Genomic DNA, 19010 nt, shown 5'->3' with positions numbered 1-19010 from the left:
CTGAAAGGAGCCAAGCTGTCTCTGTACACTTTGCAAACTTTTGTTTGTGAGCAAGATCTCAGGCACTGGGCTTCATTTATTGATATCTAAAATGCTAATTGTTCTTAATTATCACATTCCTATGTACTTTCAGGAGGAAGGAGAGCATCTTGGTTAAACTGATTATATTCAGAGGCGGTTTAATGGGGCTGCCACTGATCAACCCAGGGTCTGCGTATGCTGTCCCCAGCACTTGAAAGCAGCAGTCAAGAAATCAAATGATGATTGCATTTGGGCAAATCTGCTACAAAAGACCTCTTTTAAAGTATTCAAAAGAAAAGATGTTACTTTGAGGGCTAAGGTGAGCCTTACCCAAGCCATGATATTTTCAATAATTTTGCTATTTTTTCATTTTGTATGCAAAAGCTGGACAATGAATAAGGAAGACTTAAGAAGACTTGATGCCTTTGGGTAAGGTGTTGGGGAAGCATATTAAATATACCAGGGACTGTCAGTAAGTAGATCGACAGTAATGGCTCTAAGAAGTAGAGCCAGAATATTACTTAGAAGTGAGGATGGCTAAACTTCATCTCATGTACTGTGGACATGTTGTCAGGAGAGACCAGTCCCTAGAGAAGGACATCATGCTTGGTAAAGTAGAGAATCAATTAAAAAAAAAAGGAAGACCCTCAATGAGATGGATTGACACAGTGTCTGTGTCAATGACCCCAAACATAGCAAGACTGTGAGACTGGAACAAGACTGGGCAGTGTTTAGTTCTGTTGTTCACAGGGTCTTTATGAGTCAGAACTAACTTGATGGCACCTAACAACAGTAACAGAGGTGTGAGGAATTTACAACATAGAGTTTTAAGGACATAATTCAATCTATAACAAATATTAAGCATGGAGTATAAGTTAGAGTCCTTGCTTTTCTCAGTTAACTCCCAAACCCCTGATCTCTAAAGGCTAAATCAATCTCTTTTCCATGATTACCCAGATCATCTCGAAGTTGAATCTAAATAAGCTTGAGGTCCATTTGTGATGTGGATGTTTCCAGGGACAGGAGAGAAGGTTGGAGAGAGAGGGGCATTTGTTTCTGGAAGGAGTTTACATATGCACCATCAAGTCAGACTGGTCAGTAGTGGGGCTACGCCCATCTTAAGGAAAGAAGAAAAGGCACAGGATAGAAGCTGCGATGGTCAGCCCAAGTCCAGAGTGGCCATTGACTCTTCCTCCAGCTCAAGTCAAAATTTGGGACTAGGTATAGTCATTAGATTAATTATGAATTCAATAAACGTTTTGTGAGGGTCAACTGAGGACCAGAAACTGCTGAAGTGATAAGGAAAAGCCACAGTTCTGTCCTCAAAGAGCTCACAGCTTCGTAAAATATCAATTGGTGAGAAGAGAGACCTATTCTAAAATCCCTTGTCTGAGCTGGCCTTTTTGTCCCATCTGACAGAGAACTGCCTCATTTCCATGGGAAAATTGAGTCACAAAAACGAACACTGTCTTGAGCAAGGGCACATAGGTAAAACAGGGGAAGGAAATCAAGATATCTGGAAGGGCTCTTGGTAGCTTAGTGGTTACGAATTGGGCTGCTAATCTCACTGTCAGCAGTTTGAAACTACTCGCTGTTCCACGGGAGAAAGATGAGGCTTTCTGCTCCCATAAGGATTTACAACCTCGGAAACCCTGTAAAGGGTCACTATGAGTCAGAACCTACTCCAAGGCACATAACAACAACATGTCTGGAGTACTGAGAGCCCTCTTCTGGATGAATGCAGAACTCAACCAACACAGTACTTCATCTCAGTATGCCACATGCTGTACAAAGTGTATTGACATTGTTACCCTCATAACAGCCCCCTAAGGCAGGCATGCCTGGGGTTAAAGGAGGAAATATGGCAGTATGTAGCAATATAAATGACACAGAAGTTGAAGTCAATTTTGCCACTTTGCTAGCTGCAGGGTCTTGGTCAAATTGCTTAACATCTCTTAGCCTCAGTTTCCCCAGCTGAAAAATGGGGATAATTGTTCTTCATAAAGTCGTTCTCCTTTAAACTCAGGCAGAAAAGTTATCTTGTGGAGAGTTCCAGCAGAGGCCCACCCAGTGTCAAGGATAGAATTGAGGAAGAAATTAAAATGCATTTTCCCCTTAAAGGCAAACATCTTCCTTCTGGGCATTGGTCAGGAAGCTGTTGCCCCAGGACTTGGAAATCCAGGAATTGGGTTTACAATATTCACCATGAACACTTTTCGGGAATTGGGACCCAAGCGTACCTCGGGGCCTAAATGGTTAAGGGGGCGGGGACACCCCAACACACACCATGATTGACGTGGGCACGCTGGGACTTGTAGGCTGGAAGACCATCGTGCGCGGGAGCTATTGGGTAGTGTAGTCACTGGTCCGGCCCAGGGCCGAGGTGTCCCAAGTCCAGCGGTGACAGCTCAGGAGGTAGGCAGCAATGGCAGGGACTGGGTGCAGGTACGGAGTAGGGGAGCCACGGCAGGACAGGGCAAGAGGGAGGAGGCAAGCTGAGAGCTGAAGGCCCGTGACCTGAACCCTTCAGAACTGGATCCCCCCACACATCCCTCGGCCTGAGGCTGATGCAATGGGGCCTGCGGGAAGCGGGGGTGAGGGGCAACCGGATGCCTTTCCCATCTCCAACGAAAAGGAATAGGATAGGACCCTCCCTTGTGAAGAAAAGGGCCTCTTCTTCCAACTGGATGGAGACCACTACCCAGAGAGGGCACATACTGCTTTCTGCAAAAGACAGGTAGACTCTCATCCCAGGCAATGGAAACAAGTCTTCCCAGGCCCGACAAGAAGGTTGAACCACACTCAGGGACTACTGGATACCCTTCCAGACAAAGGGCGGTCCAATAAATCACACATCCTACCAGGGCGAAAGGGACAGGACAACCTAGGGAAAATGAGAACTGGGCCTGTCCTCTACTTTCTCCTTCCACAAAGTCCCCTGCTTCTTGCCCCCAGGCCTTGGAGACAGCTCTATCGCCTGGGTAACTTGTTGACCAAAAAGGGTCCCTCATTTATCCTCCCCCAGGGTGCATCTGTCCAGCAGGGATCAGCATGGACCAGTCTGTGGCAATTCAGGAGACCTTGACTGAGGGGGAGTATTGTGTCATCATATCCTTCCCAGCACTGAAACCTCAGCTCTGGGGCCTTCCCTGGCCTTGGGAAGTGGAATAGAAGATCTTCAGTGTTTGTGGGTTCTTACTACGAGCACTCAGGAAGAAAAGGAAATCATTATTCGTTAAGCACCTACCCAGTCCTGGACTCTGCCATGTGATTTAAATACTCTTCCTACCCACCCACCCACCCCACCTCCATGAAGAAGGCTCAAAGAGGTCAAGTGACTTGCCCAAGGTCACACAGTGAATCTGGGGACCAGGAGAAGGCAGGGAATGTGGGGTGGGCAGGATTGGGAGAGCCCTAGCCTCTGGTTTCCATTTCCCTTGACCCTGAACAACAGGCGGTGCAAGGTGTGCTGTGTGAGGGAGACAGTCGACAGAGCCGTCTCCTGGGGCTTGTCCGCCACCGCCTGGAACCTGGTGACCAGGAACATGCGTAAGTAAGGGGTTCAAGTCTTGCCTGTCATGGGGTTATTCTACATTGTACCTTCCATCTGGTCTTTAACCATCCCTCTAGGGCATGGTCTGAGTCTTCCAAAGTAATTATTATAATGATAGTTAATACTTTTGGAAAACTTTAGTGTGTAGCAGCATTATCTAAGCCCTTCATGTGCATGAACTCATTTATTCCTTATAACTCCATGTGGGCACTCCTAGAGAAGAGGCAGTTTAACATACTGCTGCAGAGATGGAATTCTGCCAAACTCCCTGGGTTCAAATCCAGGCTTTGTTACTCCCAAGCCACATGATCTTGAACCAATTATTTTACTCTTCTGTACCTCAGTTTGTCAAGATTAAAGATTAAAGCGAACTTTGATTGTTGAGTGCCTTAGAGTCAGTTCTGAATCATAGTGACTCTGTGTAGGATTTCCGAGGAGTGACTAGTGAGCGTGAACAGCCAGCCTTGCGGTTCAAACTGACCTTGCAGTCCAGCACATTAACCCACAGTGCCACATATATACAACTAGGAAGTTGTTGTTGTTAAGCGCCATTGAGTCAGTTCCGACTCATAGCAACCCTGAATAGGGTTTTCCGAGACTTGTAAATCTTTATAGGAGTTGAAAGTCTCCTCTTTCTCCCTCAAAAAACAAAAAACAAACACACAGAAGAAAAACCCTACTGCCGATGAGTCAGTTCTAATTCATGGTGATCTCATGTGTTACAGAGGAGACCTGTTCCATAGGGTTTTCTTGGCTGTCACCTTTATGGAAGCAGTTCACCAGATCTTCCTTCCTGGATACCACCGAGTGGGTTCAAATAGCAACCTTCAGGCTAGTAGTTGAGCACAAGCTGCTTGTGACACCCAGGGACATACATAAGTGCTTAACTGAGCCAATGCTAATGCCAAGTTACACCCACATTTTACACAGAAGCTGAGAGAAAGAGAGAAATTGCATAGCTAGTAAGTGAGCCTCAGAGCTGGGAAGGAGGTACCTTAGACATTTTCTAATTGGGCTGCAAACTGCAAGGTCAGCAGTTCGAGACTACCAGCTGCTCTACGGGAGAAAGATGAGGTTTTCTGCTCCCATAAAGATTTACAGCCTTGGAAACCCTGTTCAGGGTCTCTGTGGGTCGGAACCGACTCAACAGCACTTAACAATGACGAGGACCCTTATTTTACAGATGGAGAAACTGAAGCCTAGGGAGGGGGAAGTGTTGGCTGAGTTTCTCTGTCTTTTTCACACACAGTGCTAGAATGTACAATGGATGGATCCAGCACATGTTTTACTGATAAAGCAGTAGATCCCCTAAATGAAAGAAGTTTAGCCTTGGTATCTTCATCTATGAAACTGGAGTTGCTGGTGGGTACTGGGAAAAGAGATACCAGGAAGAAGGATGCATCATAAGGGCCTAGTAGCAGTCCAAGGACTCAAGGAAGGAGCGTGACCACCCTGCGCAGAATCGGCCCAAGGGACAACCAGCAGCCCCGGTTCTCACCTCTGCTCTCTTCCCTTAGCCTTTTCCTATACATACACCGGAGAATGGCCATTACCGGGGACGATGTCTCTTTGGACCAGATTGTACCTATCTCGCGGGATTTTTCACTGGAGGAAGGTAACACAGGAGACAGGGTGGTAGTAATTCCTTCCCCCAAGCCTCTAAGTCATCTCTAACTTGTAGGGGGATATACACTGGGAGCAAGGATGGGGCTGGGGTGCTCATTTCTCTTTTCCCTCCCCACAGTGTCCCCAGATGGTGAACTCTACATCCTCGGTGAGTGGTCCTCTCAGTCTGCGTCCCAGTTGGGGTTGGGGTAGAGGATCTGCAGAGAAAAATGAATGATGTGTAGTAAGAGCACCCACTGTTCCAAGTAAGGCTCTGCGGGATCTGTTCCCTGTCCACCCTAGACCTTATTGTCAATCATGCTCCTCTTTGCTGGCTGCATTCAAGCCCCTCTGGATTGCTCCACATGTCACTCCCTCATCCCCAAAGATGGCATGTTCTCACCCTTGAGCCCTTGTACAGTCTTTCTTTCTTCCTGAAAGCCCCCATACCTCCTTACACTGGGCCAGCTCCTGCTCATCTTCAGGACTTCTAGTCACACATTATCTTATCCCAGGAAGCCTACAGTTGTTTGGATATCACAGATACATGTTCGTTTTGGAAGCTCTCTGCCAGGTATTTATTTGTGATAAACTATTTAATGTCTATCTTCTTTGCTAGATTCTAATATTAATAATAATAGTTTTTGTTGTTTAATGCCGTTGAGTCAGTTCTGACTCATAACGACCCTGTGTAGGGTCTCTGAGGCTATAATCGTGATTTTGGACCACAGGTTCTGTGGTTTGAGCCTGCCAGCCGCTCCATGGAAGGAAGATGAGACTTTCTGCTCACATAAACTTCAGAAACCCTATGTAGGGTCGCTATGAGTCAAAACTGACTCCATGACACTTAACAACAACCTCAATATCTTTGCAGAAGCAGAAAGCCTCATCTTTCTCCCATGGAGCAGCTGGTGGGCTCAAACTGCTGATCTTATGGTTTGTAGTCCAGTGTTTATCATACAGAGCCACCACACACCCCAATAATATTAATTGTTGTTGTTGTGGTTAAGTGCCAGTGAGCTGATTTCAACTCATAGGGTTTCCGAGGAGCGGCTGGTGAAACGCCAACCTTGTAGTTCAGACTGACCTTGCAGTCCAATTATCCCACAGCGCCACACCAGGACTCCAATAATATTGATAGAAGTGAATATTTAATCATTGATTATCTTGGGCTGAGGACAATGCTGAATGTTTTACATACATCTTACTTTGCTCTCTTCACAATTTTATGAGGTTATCACTGTTTTCACCCCATTTTGTGCACAAGCTAGCTGAGGCCCTGGAAAATTAAGCAATTTCTTAAGTGGTGGATTTTAGGTGAATAGTAGATGAATAGTTTAACAGAAACACAAATGGAGAGCTTTAACAAGCAGAAACTGGTTTTCTCACAGTGGAGGAGGCTAGAAGTCTGAACTCAGGATGCCAACTCTACCCTTTCTCTCAGCTCTGGAGGAAGGTCCTCCTCTCTTTTGAACAGCTGATCCTGGGCAGTCTTCATTTGGCTTAACAACTCTCTTCTCCCATCTCTGCTCCTCTTGCTTGCTGAAACATTTATATCACAAAGGAGATTGACTCAAGACACACCCTGTGCTAATAATTTCTCATTAACATAGCAAAGACAACCCATTCCCAAATGCGACTGTAACCTCAGGCTTTGAGGCGAGGATATACCACACATATTTTGGGGGGTACAATTTAATCTATAATTAAATTAAATTAAATTTAATTATAGATTTAATCTATAAGGAGCTCTGGTAGCATAGTGGTTATGAATCGGGCTGCAAACCTTAAGGTCAGCGGTTGGAAACTACCAGCCGCTCCGCGGGAGAAAGATGAGGCTTTCTACTCCCGTAAAGAATTACACCCTCAGAAACCCTGTTCGGGGTCGCTATGGGTCGGAACCGACTCGAGGGCACTTAACAACAACAACAACAATTTAATCTATAACATGGTGGAATCGGGATTCAAACTCAGAATCCAGACTATATATAGAGTTTATGCTCTTATTCACTCTGCTCAATTGCTTCTATTGCTTCTGCTCATTCAGTACATGATTTTGAGTGCCTGCCACATGCCAGGTCCTGGACATAAACGATGAACAAAGAGGCCTCCACAGTCCAATTCCCTGAAGATGGACCCACATCTTTTCTCATCACCATGGTCTCCCCCATGCCCAACACAGCCAGGTAGACTGACTAATGGACAGCCCTTTTGCCTGCCTCTCTATGCCTTTTGTTCCACTGGGCAGGAAATCGGCTACATGTCCGTAGACCCTGTCCTTTTTCAGGACCCTCTAGAACTGTTGAGGCAAGACTTACTGACTTTTCAGAACGTTGGTGTACCACCTCCATCTGTAAAGTGAGGATGATATTAATTTGGAGCGGAAGGTCCAAGATCCCCTTGTTACCTCAGTAGCAGCCCTGAGTGAGTTGGTTAAGGGGCAAAGAGGCTTTGGAAACCTTCACTGTCAGTGTTCTTCGTTCTGGGAACTCCAACCTAAGGTGAATCCAAGTGCTTGGCTCCTGCTAGTCAAGGGCTCATTTTATGTCTCCTCTGTGCAGGGTCAGATGTGACTGTCCAGATGGACACCGCAGAGCTCAGCCTCATATTTCAACTACCCTTTGGCTCGCATACAAGGATGTTCCTCCAGGAAGTTGCCAAGGCCTGTCCAGGTAGGTGAGACTTCCGGAACTCTTGGGAACATGGCTAGGCACTGAACTACCCACTCCAATTGACATTCTATCCTTTGGTTTCAACTCGGTGTTTCCTCTCAAAGCTGCTGACATGAGACCACAGTACCTCCAGGCCACAAGCCAACTATAGTGCTTGCTTTTCTCTTTACCTGTTTCTGGACTTGAGTTTTCCCCCCAAGCAGAGTCCCTCTGTCCTCCTAGCTCTGAGCTATGATTCTGGTGCAGAAATTTTTTCCAGATTGGAAGGGCCAGCAGTGATAAAAATGTTATGGGAGTGATATCTGACTTCCTTTAGCTTCACACGGAGTGAGATCAAGACCAACAACTCAAGTCTGATTCCTGTGAAGTGGAGGTCAGGTGTACCTCTTCTCTTCAACCTTTTTATCAATCCTGGCACCCCACCATGCCTCCCATGGCAATCCTCTACTTTTCTACTGAGTTCAATAATTCATTGCAATGGCCACACAGAACTGGCAGACAGTACTCACAGTTACAACGTATTTTAGGGAAGTAACTGGTCACTTTTCAGGATACAGTTCTTTGATCAAAAGAGCATCCTCTTGGCTGTGCTCAAAGGTACACCTCTCTCTGGCCCAACCTCTGGGCCCTCACCCTGGTGGACAGGTGTTACAAGGCTCTTTCAGCTCTGCTTTATTGTTAGCTTACGTCAAGTTGATTCCCACTTATAACAATAGAACAAAACACTGCCTGGTCCTATGCCATCCTCACAATCGTTAAGCTTGAGCGCATTGCTGCTGCTACCGTACCAGTACCAATCCATCTCACTGGGTGTCTTCCTCTTTTTTGCTGACCCTCCACTTTACCAAGCATGATGTCCTTTCCCAGGGACTGATCCCTCCTGATAATATATCCGAAGTATGAGAGATGAAATCTTGACATCCTGGCTTCTAAGGAACATTCTGGCTGTACTTCTTCCAACACAAATGATCAGTCACCCTGTTCACAGTAAGCCTGGCCTGAAGGCTCTCAGTAGTAGCTCTGTGAGTTGGCTAAACCTAGTTCTGACCTCCTGCCCCATTAAGTACCTGAAGGCAAAACCCACCCTCCTCAAGCCTCCTGCCTGAAGGCACGCAGCTTTCTGGCTCTTTGGACTCAGAAGCCCAGTGAGCTGCCTCCTGTTCCTGTTGGTCACCTGGTTTTCTGCGACCTCTGATGTCACCAGTTCTCTGCCAGCCCCTTCTTCCTGCCTTCTCCGGTGCCCCAGCTTGCTTTCTCTAGGATCGGGATGTTCACACTGGAATCTTGAGTCACGCTCTTTTCTTTTTATTTTTCCAAATGTTTTTATTTTTTGCAATTTTGGAGCGTGAGTAAGAGTTTGGAGTTAGGGTTAGGACTATGGCTTTGATGCCTGACACTAGGTTGTTAGGTTGGTGATTGCAGGACTGGCCATGCCCCAGGCTACTAGGAGGGTACCAGAACAAAGGAGAACTCAGTCTATCTTGACTCCAACCTCTAGCTGTGTCCTGTGCCTGCAGGCTGCTTACAAAAGCACAATCAAGATGGCCACACTGCTCTATGCCAGCTGATAGCCTGCATGTTTTTTTTTTCTCTCGCTGCTCTGCACAGCATCCTCTTCCAGTCATCACTCCAGTCTACCTTTCTGTCCTAATACCTGAAGATCAGGGTTCCAGGATTACCTTCTGCATCTGCTTCACTTGGCTTCCCATATCTTTGTTACAATGGGTCTGCACATTTCGTCTTGCCCATCTTGCCCCACACTGGCTTTTCTTTCTTGATAGTAGTGAGATTCCCCTCTGCCTCTGGATGGCTTATTTTAAGCCTAACGGAATGGCAAAGCTAACCAGTCCTCTCTCTTTAGGGTTCCGTACACCTTATTGGCATGGTGCCACTCTGTGGAGTCCTGGTGTGGCGCTGCACCCACCAGCTGGTCCTCAGAAACCCTAGACAGGGTCGCTGTGAATCAGAACTGACTCGATAGCACTTAACAACTCTACAAGGGTGACATGGCCTTCTTCGCTTATTAGCAAGCAAGCCAATTCATTTGGTGGGCCACAAGCACCTGACATTTGCAAAATCCTACCCAGTCACTTTGTGGCAGTCACTAAGACTCCAGCTAGAAGAGCTGAGACATAAAAAGCATTGCAGTAACTCTAGAGCTTTGTTGTCCCTCTGTTTGCCAACCACAGTGAAAACCAAGGAAGGCTGCCTTGTGGGCCTTCTTGCCCTTGATACCTCACTTGTATCCCCCACCACAACTGAGAAAATTAGGGAGAGGTTAGTGGCATCTAGGGCAGAATTTGCTTAGATTTGGAGATCATTCAGACAGATAAAGGAGAGTTTGTACAGAGCCACATCCCATGTAAATCCCAGCCACTAGGCACTGGGTTTGGATGTTTATCCAACACTATTCACTGTTCTCTTTCAAGCTAAGATCTTGTCTCTGCAGGAATGCAGGGTGGAGCTCACTTTCTATCATGGTCTCACTATCGGAGCCTCCTGGGGCTCCAATTTGTGGTCTTGCCACAGAGCCTCTGGGGACTTTGGATGCAAAGGAAGTAGAAAGAAATTTATAATGCCTTGAATGCCTGGTTGTTGTTGTTAAGTACCATGAAGTCAATTCCAACTCATAGTGACCCTGCACAGGGTTTCCGAGGCTGCACATCTTTATGGGAGCAGAAAGCCTCATCTTTCTCCTGTGGAGCAACCAGTAGTTTCGAACTGCAGACCTTGAGGTTAGCAGCCCGATTTGTAACCACTACGCTACCAATGCCTGGTTAAGGAGCATAAAATCTATTTCATAACCTGAGATACATTTATCCCCTTATTTTATGATTATTATGCACTGTTGTTGTGCGCCAACTCGTAGAGAACCTGTATAGGGTTTCTGAAGCTGTAAATCTCTACCAGAGCAGAAAGTCTCATCTAGCTCCTACAGAGCAGCTTGTGGGCTCCAACCGCCAACCATGTGGTTAACAGCAAACATATATCCCATTACTCTACCAGGGCTCCAACACTCGTCAAAGGGGTAATAATAGTAATACTAGCTTTGAAGCTGCACAGACCTTTAAATTTTAAATCCATCTCTGTTGGCCTTTAGCTGTGTAACTACGCAAGCCATCTCATCTCTCTGAATCTTAGTTTTTATATACTTCTATAAGTAAAGGAGCTCTGGTAGCGTAGTGGTTACAAATCAGGCTGCGAACTGCAAGGTCAGCAGTTCGAAACTAGCAGCTGTTCTGTGGGAGAAGGTTGAGGCTTTCTGTTCCTGCAAAGATTTACAGCCTCAGAAATCCTATGCAGGGTCGCTGTGAGTTGGAACCGACTCCACGGCACATAACCACCACCACCATAGGTAAAGGCAGAGTCCGGGTGTGGGGCTGCAGGTTAATGCGCTGGATTGCAAGGTTGGTTTGAACCACAAGGTTGGCAGTTCAGGCTTACCAGCTGCTCCTAAGAAACCCTATGCAGGGTCGCTAGGAGTCAGAACTGATTCAACAGCCCTTAACAATAACAACAACCTAAGTAAAGGCAGGGTCCTGATGTGGCACTGTAGGATAAGCACTGGATCTATAAGAATATATAGCAGTGGTTCAAGTATGAAAGGATAAGGCTTGGACCAGAGCATCAGGGATGGAGATAGGAAAGAGGAGATGAAGCCCAAGGAGAGCAAACTGATGAGAATGAAGTTGCGATGAGGACAGTGAGTTTGAGTTGTGTTCACAACGTTATTGGCAGTGGTCAGAACAGTGTCTGGTATGTAGTAGGCCCTTAGTGTTTGCTGAATGGATAAATAAAGCTTAGTACTGGTAATGTGAGCGTGAAAGGGAGAGAAGTGTTGAGGATGGCTTCCCTGTTTTGGGTTTCGGTGACTCCTTTGTAGACTCCTTAGTCTGCTCTCCACTGTGGGGCCCACAACCAGGGTACCAGCAGGGAAACTCTGTACTAACTCACCTTCTCTGAGAGTTTCCCCAGGGAGGGACCTGGCTGAGAGGAGACTCTCAGAGCCAACAAACCCTTGGATATCCAGCAGCCCAACCCTTGTATTTCACAGAGCAAGAGACTGAGGCACACAGAGTCTAAGAGACCGCAATTAGAGAAAGGACTTGGCTAACATTAATTAACTTAACTATGTGCCAGACGGAGTACGGGTGTGGCGCTGTGGATTAATGCACTGGACTACAAGGTTGGTTTGATGCACAAGGTCGACAGTTCAAGTTCACCAGCTGCTTGGAAACCCTATACAGGGTTGCTATGGGTGAGAACTGACTTGACGGCACTTAGCAACAACAATGTACCAGACATTTTCCTAATCATCCCACAACAGTGTTTTAACCAATATTAAAGAGTTATTGCTGTTTTTAAGTACTGTTGAATTGGTTCTGACTCACAGTGACCCTGCCTAGGGTTTCTGAGGAGCAACTGGTGGATTTGAAACGGCCTTGTGGTTAATAGCCCAATGCCCATCATACAGTGCCACACTGGGACTCCAAATTAAAGAGGATCCTATCTTATAAGGAGCCCTGGTGGCACTGGACCGTGGACCCTAAGGTTGGCAATACAGAGAAAGATGAGGTTTTTCTGTGCTGTAAAGATTTACAGGCTCGGGAAACCTTTTCAGGGATTCTGTAAATCAGAATTAACTCAATGGGAGTGGGCCTAGAGTTTGGGTTTTGATATCCTGCTTTATAATTGAGTAAACTGACAGAGCTTAAGTAACTTACCCAAAGGCATTCAGCTATTGAAGTAATAGGTCTTAGGTTAGAACCACAGGTGGTCTGACTCCAAAGCTTACAGAATCCAAAAATCAGCCAGATCCTAGCTCTACCACTTCCTGACTGTAAATGTGGGCAATGGATTTGGCTTTCTAATTTGTAGAATGGAAATATGAACTTACCCTACCTTTGCTCCAATGGTCTTATGAGGATTAGACAAGACCAAGTATGGGTTGTGTTTGTTAGTTGTTGTTAACTATCCAATGAGAAACCTGACCAATGGGGTTCTGGAAAGAGGGTGGCAACAGTGGCCACTGACTTTTGGATTTCCTCAAGTCCCCGTATATAGCCAGACAGAGCCACTAGATAGAAAAAGCAAAAGCCGATGGACAGCACTTCCAACACAATTAGGTAATGACGTATCCCCTGAACCCCAAGTTACAAATGGGTGGGAACAAACCACCACCAATCACAAAACCACCTGGTATGGTGTCTATCTAGAATCCTGGTGTGGCACTGTGGGTTAATGCGCTGTTCTACAAAGTTGGTTTGTACCGCAAGGCTGATGGTTCCAGCTGCTCCTCAGAAACCCTATACAGGGCCGCTGTGGGTCAGAGCTAACTTAATAGCACTTGACACAACAACAACATCTTCTACTACCCTCATCTTACCTCTGTCAACCTTCCTCTTAGTGTACATTGCCTGCCCTGTGACCCACGTTAACATGTGTCTAACGTGTCTTTCTCTTTTTCGCTGACCCTCCACTTCATCAAGCATGATGTCCTTCTCCAGGGACTGGTCCCTCCTGATAATATGACTGAAATGTACTGTTGCAGCCACTTTTGAATTATCTTTAGCAAAATTTTACTGCAAGGCATAATGATATGATCAGATGATTTTTCCAGTACTTTAGGTCACCTCTCTTTGGAATGGGCACAAACATGGATCTCTTCCAATCAGTTGGCCAGGTCACTGCCTTCCAAATTCCTTGGCATAGATTAATGAATGTCTCCAGTGTTACATCAACTTGTTGAAATATTTCAAATTGTATTCCTTCAGTTCCTGTACTTTGCCAGTTCCTTCAGTGGACCTTGGACTTCCTCCTTCAGTGTCATTGGCTCTTGATCATATACTACCTCTTGAGATGGTTAAACATTGACCATTTCTTTTTGGTACAGTGACTTTGTATTCATTCCTTCTGTTTTTTTTTAATGCTTTCTGCATCATTCAATATTTTCCCCATAGAATGCTTCAATATTGCAAGATGAGGCTTGAACTTTTTCCTCAGTTTTTTTTTCAGCTTGAGAAATGCTGATCATGTTCTTTTCTTTCAGTTTTCTAAATCCTGGTCTTCACACAGTTCACTATTTATTTGAGTTTCTCTTCAAAGCTTCCCTTTGAAATTTTCTGTTCAGCTCTTTTACTTCCTCATTTCTTCCATTTACTTTGGCATCCCCACGCTGGAGAACAAGTTTCAGTGTCTCTTCTGACATACATTTTGAACCTTTCCTTCTTGTCTTCTCAATGACCTTTTGCTTTCTTCCTGTATGATATTCTTGATGTCATCCCACAACTCTTCTATCTAGTCTTTGGTCATTAGTGTCTAAAGCATTAAACGTATTCTTCAGCTAATCTCTAAATTCAAGTGGAATATGTTCAGGGTCATGTGGACTTGTTTTAATTTTCTTCAGCTTCAGCCTGAACTTGCATATGAGCAACTTATCGTCTGTTTCAGAGTCTTCCCTGGCCTGTCTTGACTGATGATATGGATCTTTTCTACTATCTCTTTCCACAGATGTACTTAATTTAATTCCTGTGTATTCCACCTGGTGAGGTCCAATTGTGTAATTGCCTTTTATGTTATTTTAAAAAGTCGTTTGCAACGAAGAAATCATTGGTCTTGCAAAATTGTATCATGTCATCTCCAGTATCCTTTCTATCACCAAGGCCATATTTTCCAACTACTGATCCTTCCTCTTTGTTTCCAACTTTTGCATTCCAGTCTCCAGTGGTTATCAATACATCTTGATTGTATGTTTGATCAGTTTCAGATGAATAAGTTGGTAGAATCCTTCAGTTTCATCATCACTGGCTTCAGTGGCTGGTGTATAAATTTGAATAACAGTGGTATGAACTGGTTTCCTTGTAGGTGTATGGATATTATCCTATCATAGACAGCTTTGTACTTCAAGATAGATCTTTTTGATGATGAATGTGACGCCATTCATCCTCAATTTGTCATTGTCAGTATAGTAAACGAAGTGATTGTCAGGTTCAAACATAGTTGTGCATATATCTAGTTGTGTCTTGGCTCTAATTGTTTGTAGCTATATACCAAGCACAGAGATTGCTAGGTCATACAGTATTTCTATTTTCAGTTTATTGAGGAAGCATCATACCATTTTCCACATGGTCGCACCATTTTGCAGTCCCACCAGCAGTCTAGGAGGGTCCCAGTCTCTCCACACCTTCACCAGCACTGTTGTTTTCATGGCTTTTTTTTTTTTTTTTTAGCTTTACAGTTATTGCTGGAGTAAGATAATACCCCATTGTAGTTTTGATTTGCATCTTTCTAATGGCTAATGATCGTGAGCATTTCCTCATATGTTTGCTGGCTGCCTGATTGTCTTCTTTGATGAAGTGACTGTTCATGTCCTTTGATCATTTTTCAACTGGATTATTTGTCTTCTTTTTGGTGAGGTGTTGAAGTGTTCTATAAATTTTAGAGCGTAGTCCTTTGTTGGTTATGTTATTGCCAAACGTTTTCCCCAGTCTGAGGTACTCTTTTGGTGAAATTGTTTGACGCACATGTGTCTAATTTTTAAGAGGTCCCAGTCATCGTTTTGGAGTCCTGGTGTGGCGCTGTGGCAGAGTGCAAAGCTGTTTGAACTGCAAGGTTGGCAGTTCAAGCTTGCCAGCTGCTCCTTGGAAACCGTATACAGGGTTGCTATGGGTTGGAACTGACTCAACAGCACTTAACAACAACAACAACAGTCATCTCTTTGGTCTTCTGTTTGTGTTTTCAGTTCTATTTGATAGTGTGTTTATGCCATGTATCAAAGCTCCTAAGTTTGTCATTTTTTCTTTGATGATCTTTATAGTCCTAGGTTTTACATTTAGGTCTTTAGTCCATGTTGAGTTCCTTTTTATATATGTTGTGAGGATATGGGTCTTGTTTCATTTTTATGCAAATTGATTTCCAGTTTTGCAGCACCATTTGTCGACGAGACTGTCTCTTCCCCATTTACTGCATTTTGGCCCCTTGTCAAAGATCAACTGACTGTAGGTGAATGGGTTTATTTCTGGGTTCTCAATTCTGTTCCATTGATTGTTTATCTTTTGTTGGACCTGCTTTGACTACTGTGGTTGTGGCTTTGAAATCGAGAAATGAGAGAACTACTAGTTTGTTTTTCTTTTTTAATAATTCTGTACTTATCCAGCGTCTCTTTATTTTCCACATAAAGTTAATGATCAGTTTTTCCATCTTTGTAAAAAATGGCGTTGAAATGTAGATTGGGATTGCATTATATCTCTGATTGCTTTAGGTAGTGTTGGCATTTTCACAGTGTTAAGATTTCTTATCCATGAGCATGGAGTGTATATTCCTCCCTTTCTGCAAGTCTCTTTTTGTTTCTTGTTAGTACTGTTTTGTTGTTTTCTGTGTATAGGTCTTCTTTTTTTTTTTTTTAATTTAAGGTTTTTATTGTGGATTGAGTGAAAGTTTACAGGGCACATCATCAGTTTCACATTCAACAATTCATATAACTTGTTTCATTACATTGATTATAATCTCCTCCATATATCATCAGTTAAAAGTATTTCTCTCTATCCACTTTAGCTTTATTTTGTGTGTGTGTGTGTGTGTATAGGTCTTTTGTTTCTCTGATTATATGTATTCCCAAGCATTTAATCTTTTGGGTGGTTATTGTAAATGGGGTATTGTTTCCTGATTTTCTTTTCATAGCTCTCTTTACTAGTGTAAAGAAATCCAACTGATTTTTATATATTGATATTGTACCCTGCCACTTTGCCAAATCTATCAATGAGTTCCAGTCATTTTCTTGCTGAGTCTTTGGGATTTTCTAAGTATATAGAGAGTTTTACTTCTTTTTTGCCAATTTGGATGCCTCTAACTTCCATTTCTTGCCTTATGTCTCTAAGACTTCCAGCACAATATTGAATAGGATTGGTGATAACGGGCATCCTTGTCTGGTTCCTGTTCTTAAGAGCAATGGTTTCAGTTTCTCACCATTAAGTGATGTTGGCTGTTGGTTTTGTAAATGTGCCCTTAATTTTGTTTAGGAATTTCCCTTCTATTCCTATTTTGTTGAGTGTTTTAATCAAGAAAGATTGGATTTTGTCAAATGCCTTTTCTTCATTAATTGATATGACCATGTGATTTTCCCCCCCTTTGTTTTATTTATGTGGTATAATATGCTGATTGTTTTCTAATATTGAACCTCCCCTGCATATCTGGTATGAATCCCACTTGGTCATGATATATTGTTTTTTTATATGTTGTTGGATTCTATTGGCTAAGATTTTATTGAGAATTTTTGCATGTATGTTCATGAGGGAAATTGATCTATAATTTCCCTATTTAGTGATGCTTTTGCCTAGTTTTAGTATCAGAGTTATTGTTACTTCATAAAATTATTGGAGGAGTTTTCCATCCTTTTCTATATTATGGAATAGTTTGAGTAGACTTAAATGTCAGCTCTTCTCTGAATGTTTGGTAGAATTCACCAGTAAAGAGCCATCTGGGCCAGGACTGTTTTAGTTGGATGTTTTCTAATGACTTGATCAATTTCTTCTCTTGTTATTTGTTGTTGTTGTTAAGTGCTGTTGAGTCAATTCTGACTCATAGAGACCCTGTATAGAGTTTCCAAGGAGCGGCTGGTGATTTTAAACCACCATGTTCATGTTGTCTACTTAAGTCTGTGTTAGTTTAGGTAGGTGGTGTGTTTCTAGAAACTTGTTCATTTCTTCTAGATTTTCCAATTTGCTGAAGTACCATTCATAGTATTGTTATTAGCCTTTTTTTCTGTTGGGTCTGTTGTGACATCATTCATATAATTTCTTATTCTTGTTATTTGTGTCTTCTCCTTATTCTGTTTTGTTAGATTTGCCAATGGTTTGTCAATTTTATTAATCTTTTCAAAGCACCAACATATTGTCTTGTTGATTCTTTCTGTTTTCTATTTTATTCATTCCTCTTTTACCTTTATTATTTCTTTTCTTCTGGTGTAGTAAGCTTGCTTTGCTACTCTTTTTCTAATTGTTGGAGATGTTAGATTAGGGTATTCATTTTGGTTCTTTCTTCTGTTTGGATGTGTTAATTTATTTCTATAAATTGCCTACTGAGCACTTCTTTGGCTGTCTCCCAAAGGTTTTGGTGTCTTATGTTTTCATTCTTGTTTGAGTCAAGGAATTTTTTCATTTCATTCCTATTTGTTCTGTTACCCAGTAGCTTTTAAGCATGGTGTTATTAATTTTAGTGTATCAGATTTTTCCCTTTCGATCTTCCTATTATTTACTTCTAATATGATAGTGTTGTGATCTGAAGATGCTTTATAGTATTTTGATGTTTTTTAAAAAATGTATTGGAGTTCGCTTTGTTACCTAACATATGTTCTATTCTGGAGAGTGTTCCATGGGCTCTGCCTGGAAAAAGAATGTAAAGAATGTACACTGTGCTGTTGTTTGGTTGAGTGCTGTGTATATGTCTATGAGATCAAGTTGGTTGATTGTATTGTTTAGTTCTTCTGCTTTTTGTCTTTTTCTAGTTGCCCTTTCATCACAAGCAGTTTATTAAAATCTCCTACTAAAGCGCTCTGGTAGCATAGTGGGTTACGAATTGGGCTGCTAATCTCACGGTCAGCCGTTTGAAACAATCAGCTGTTCCATGGGAGAAAGATGAGGCTTTCTGCTCCCGTAAAGATTTACAGCCTCGGAAACCCTATGCAGAGTCTCTATGGGTCGGAACCGACTCCACAGTACAAAGCAGCAACAGCAACAACTAGTATTATAGAATTGTCTATGTCTTTCTTAAGTTCTATTGTTGTTGTTAAGTGCCAAGTTCTATTAGAGTTTGATTTATGTATTTTGAAGCTTAGATGTTTATTATGGTTATGTCCTCTTATTCAGTTGACCTCTTAATCATGACATAGTATCCTTCTTTGCCTCTTATGCTGGTTTTGCCTTAAAATTTCTTTTGTTGTTGTTGTCAGGTTCCATTGAGTCGGTACCGACTCATATCAACCCTATGCACAACAGAATGAAACACTACCTGGTCCTAGGCCAACCTCACAGTTGTTGCTACGCTTGAGCCTATTGATGTTGCCACTTGGCCAATCTATCTCGCTGGGGGTCTTCCTCTTTTTTTCTGACCCTCCACCTTACCAAACATGATATCCTTCTCCAGTAACTGGTCCTTCCTGACAG

The 19010-nt window shown here is 43.3% G+C and overlaps 1 protein-coding gene and 1 pseudogene across 1 annotated transcript in view; one reads left to right on the top strand and one right to left on the bottom strand.

The window, feature by feature from the left end:
- LOC102820414 overlaps positions 1 to 2352 on the bottom strand; it is a 3658-nt pseudogene extending 1306 nt beyond the window's left edge.
- Positions 2353 to 2426: 74 nt separating this feature from the next.
- Positions 2427 to 19010, top strand: part of INPP5B (inositol polyphosphate-5-phosphatase, 75kDa) — a 93965-nt gene continuing 77381 nt past the window's right edge. Inside the window, exons 1-6 of the mRNA XM_006867556.1 lie at positions 2427 to 2436; positions 3047 to 3141; positions 3476 to 3570; positions 5092 to 5189; positions 5319 to 5348; positions 7741 to 7851. Coding sequence (XP_006867618.1) covers positions 3073 to 3141; positions 3476 to 3570; positions 5092 to 5189; positions 5319 to 5348; positions 7741 to 7851 — 403 coding nt within the window. The 5' untranslated portion in view covers positions 2427 to 2436; positions 3047 to 3072. The remainder of the gene's footprint in view (positions 2437 to 3046; positions 3142 to 3475; positions 3571 to 5091; positions 5190 to 5318; positions 5349 to 7740; positions 7852 to 19010) is intronic.

Source organism: Chrysochloris asiatica, unplaced genomic scaffold (assembly GCF_000296735.1).
Source record: "Chrysochloris asiatica unplaced genomic scaffold, ChrAsi1.0 scaffold00106, whole genome shotgun sequence".
Classification (NCBI taxonomy): Eukaryota; Metazoa; Chordata; class Mammalia; order Afrosoricida; family Chrysochloridae; genus Chrysochloris; species Chrysochloris asiatica.
Note: the sequence above shows the minus strand (reverse complement) of the source record. Positions and strands in the feature narration are given on the sequence as shown.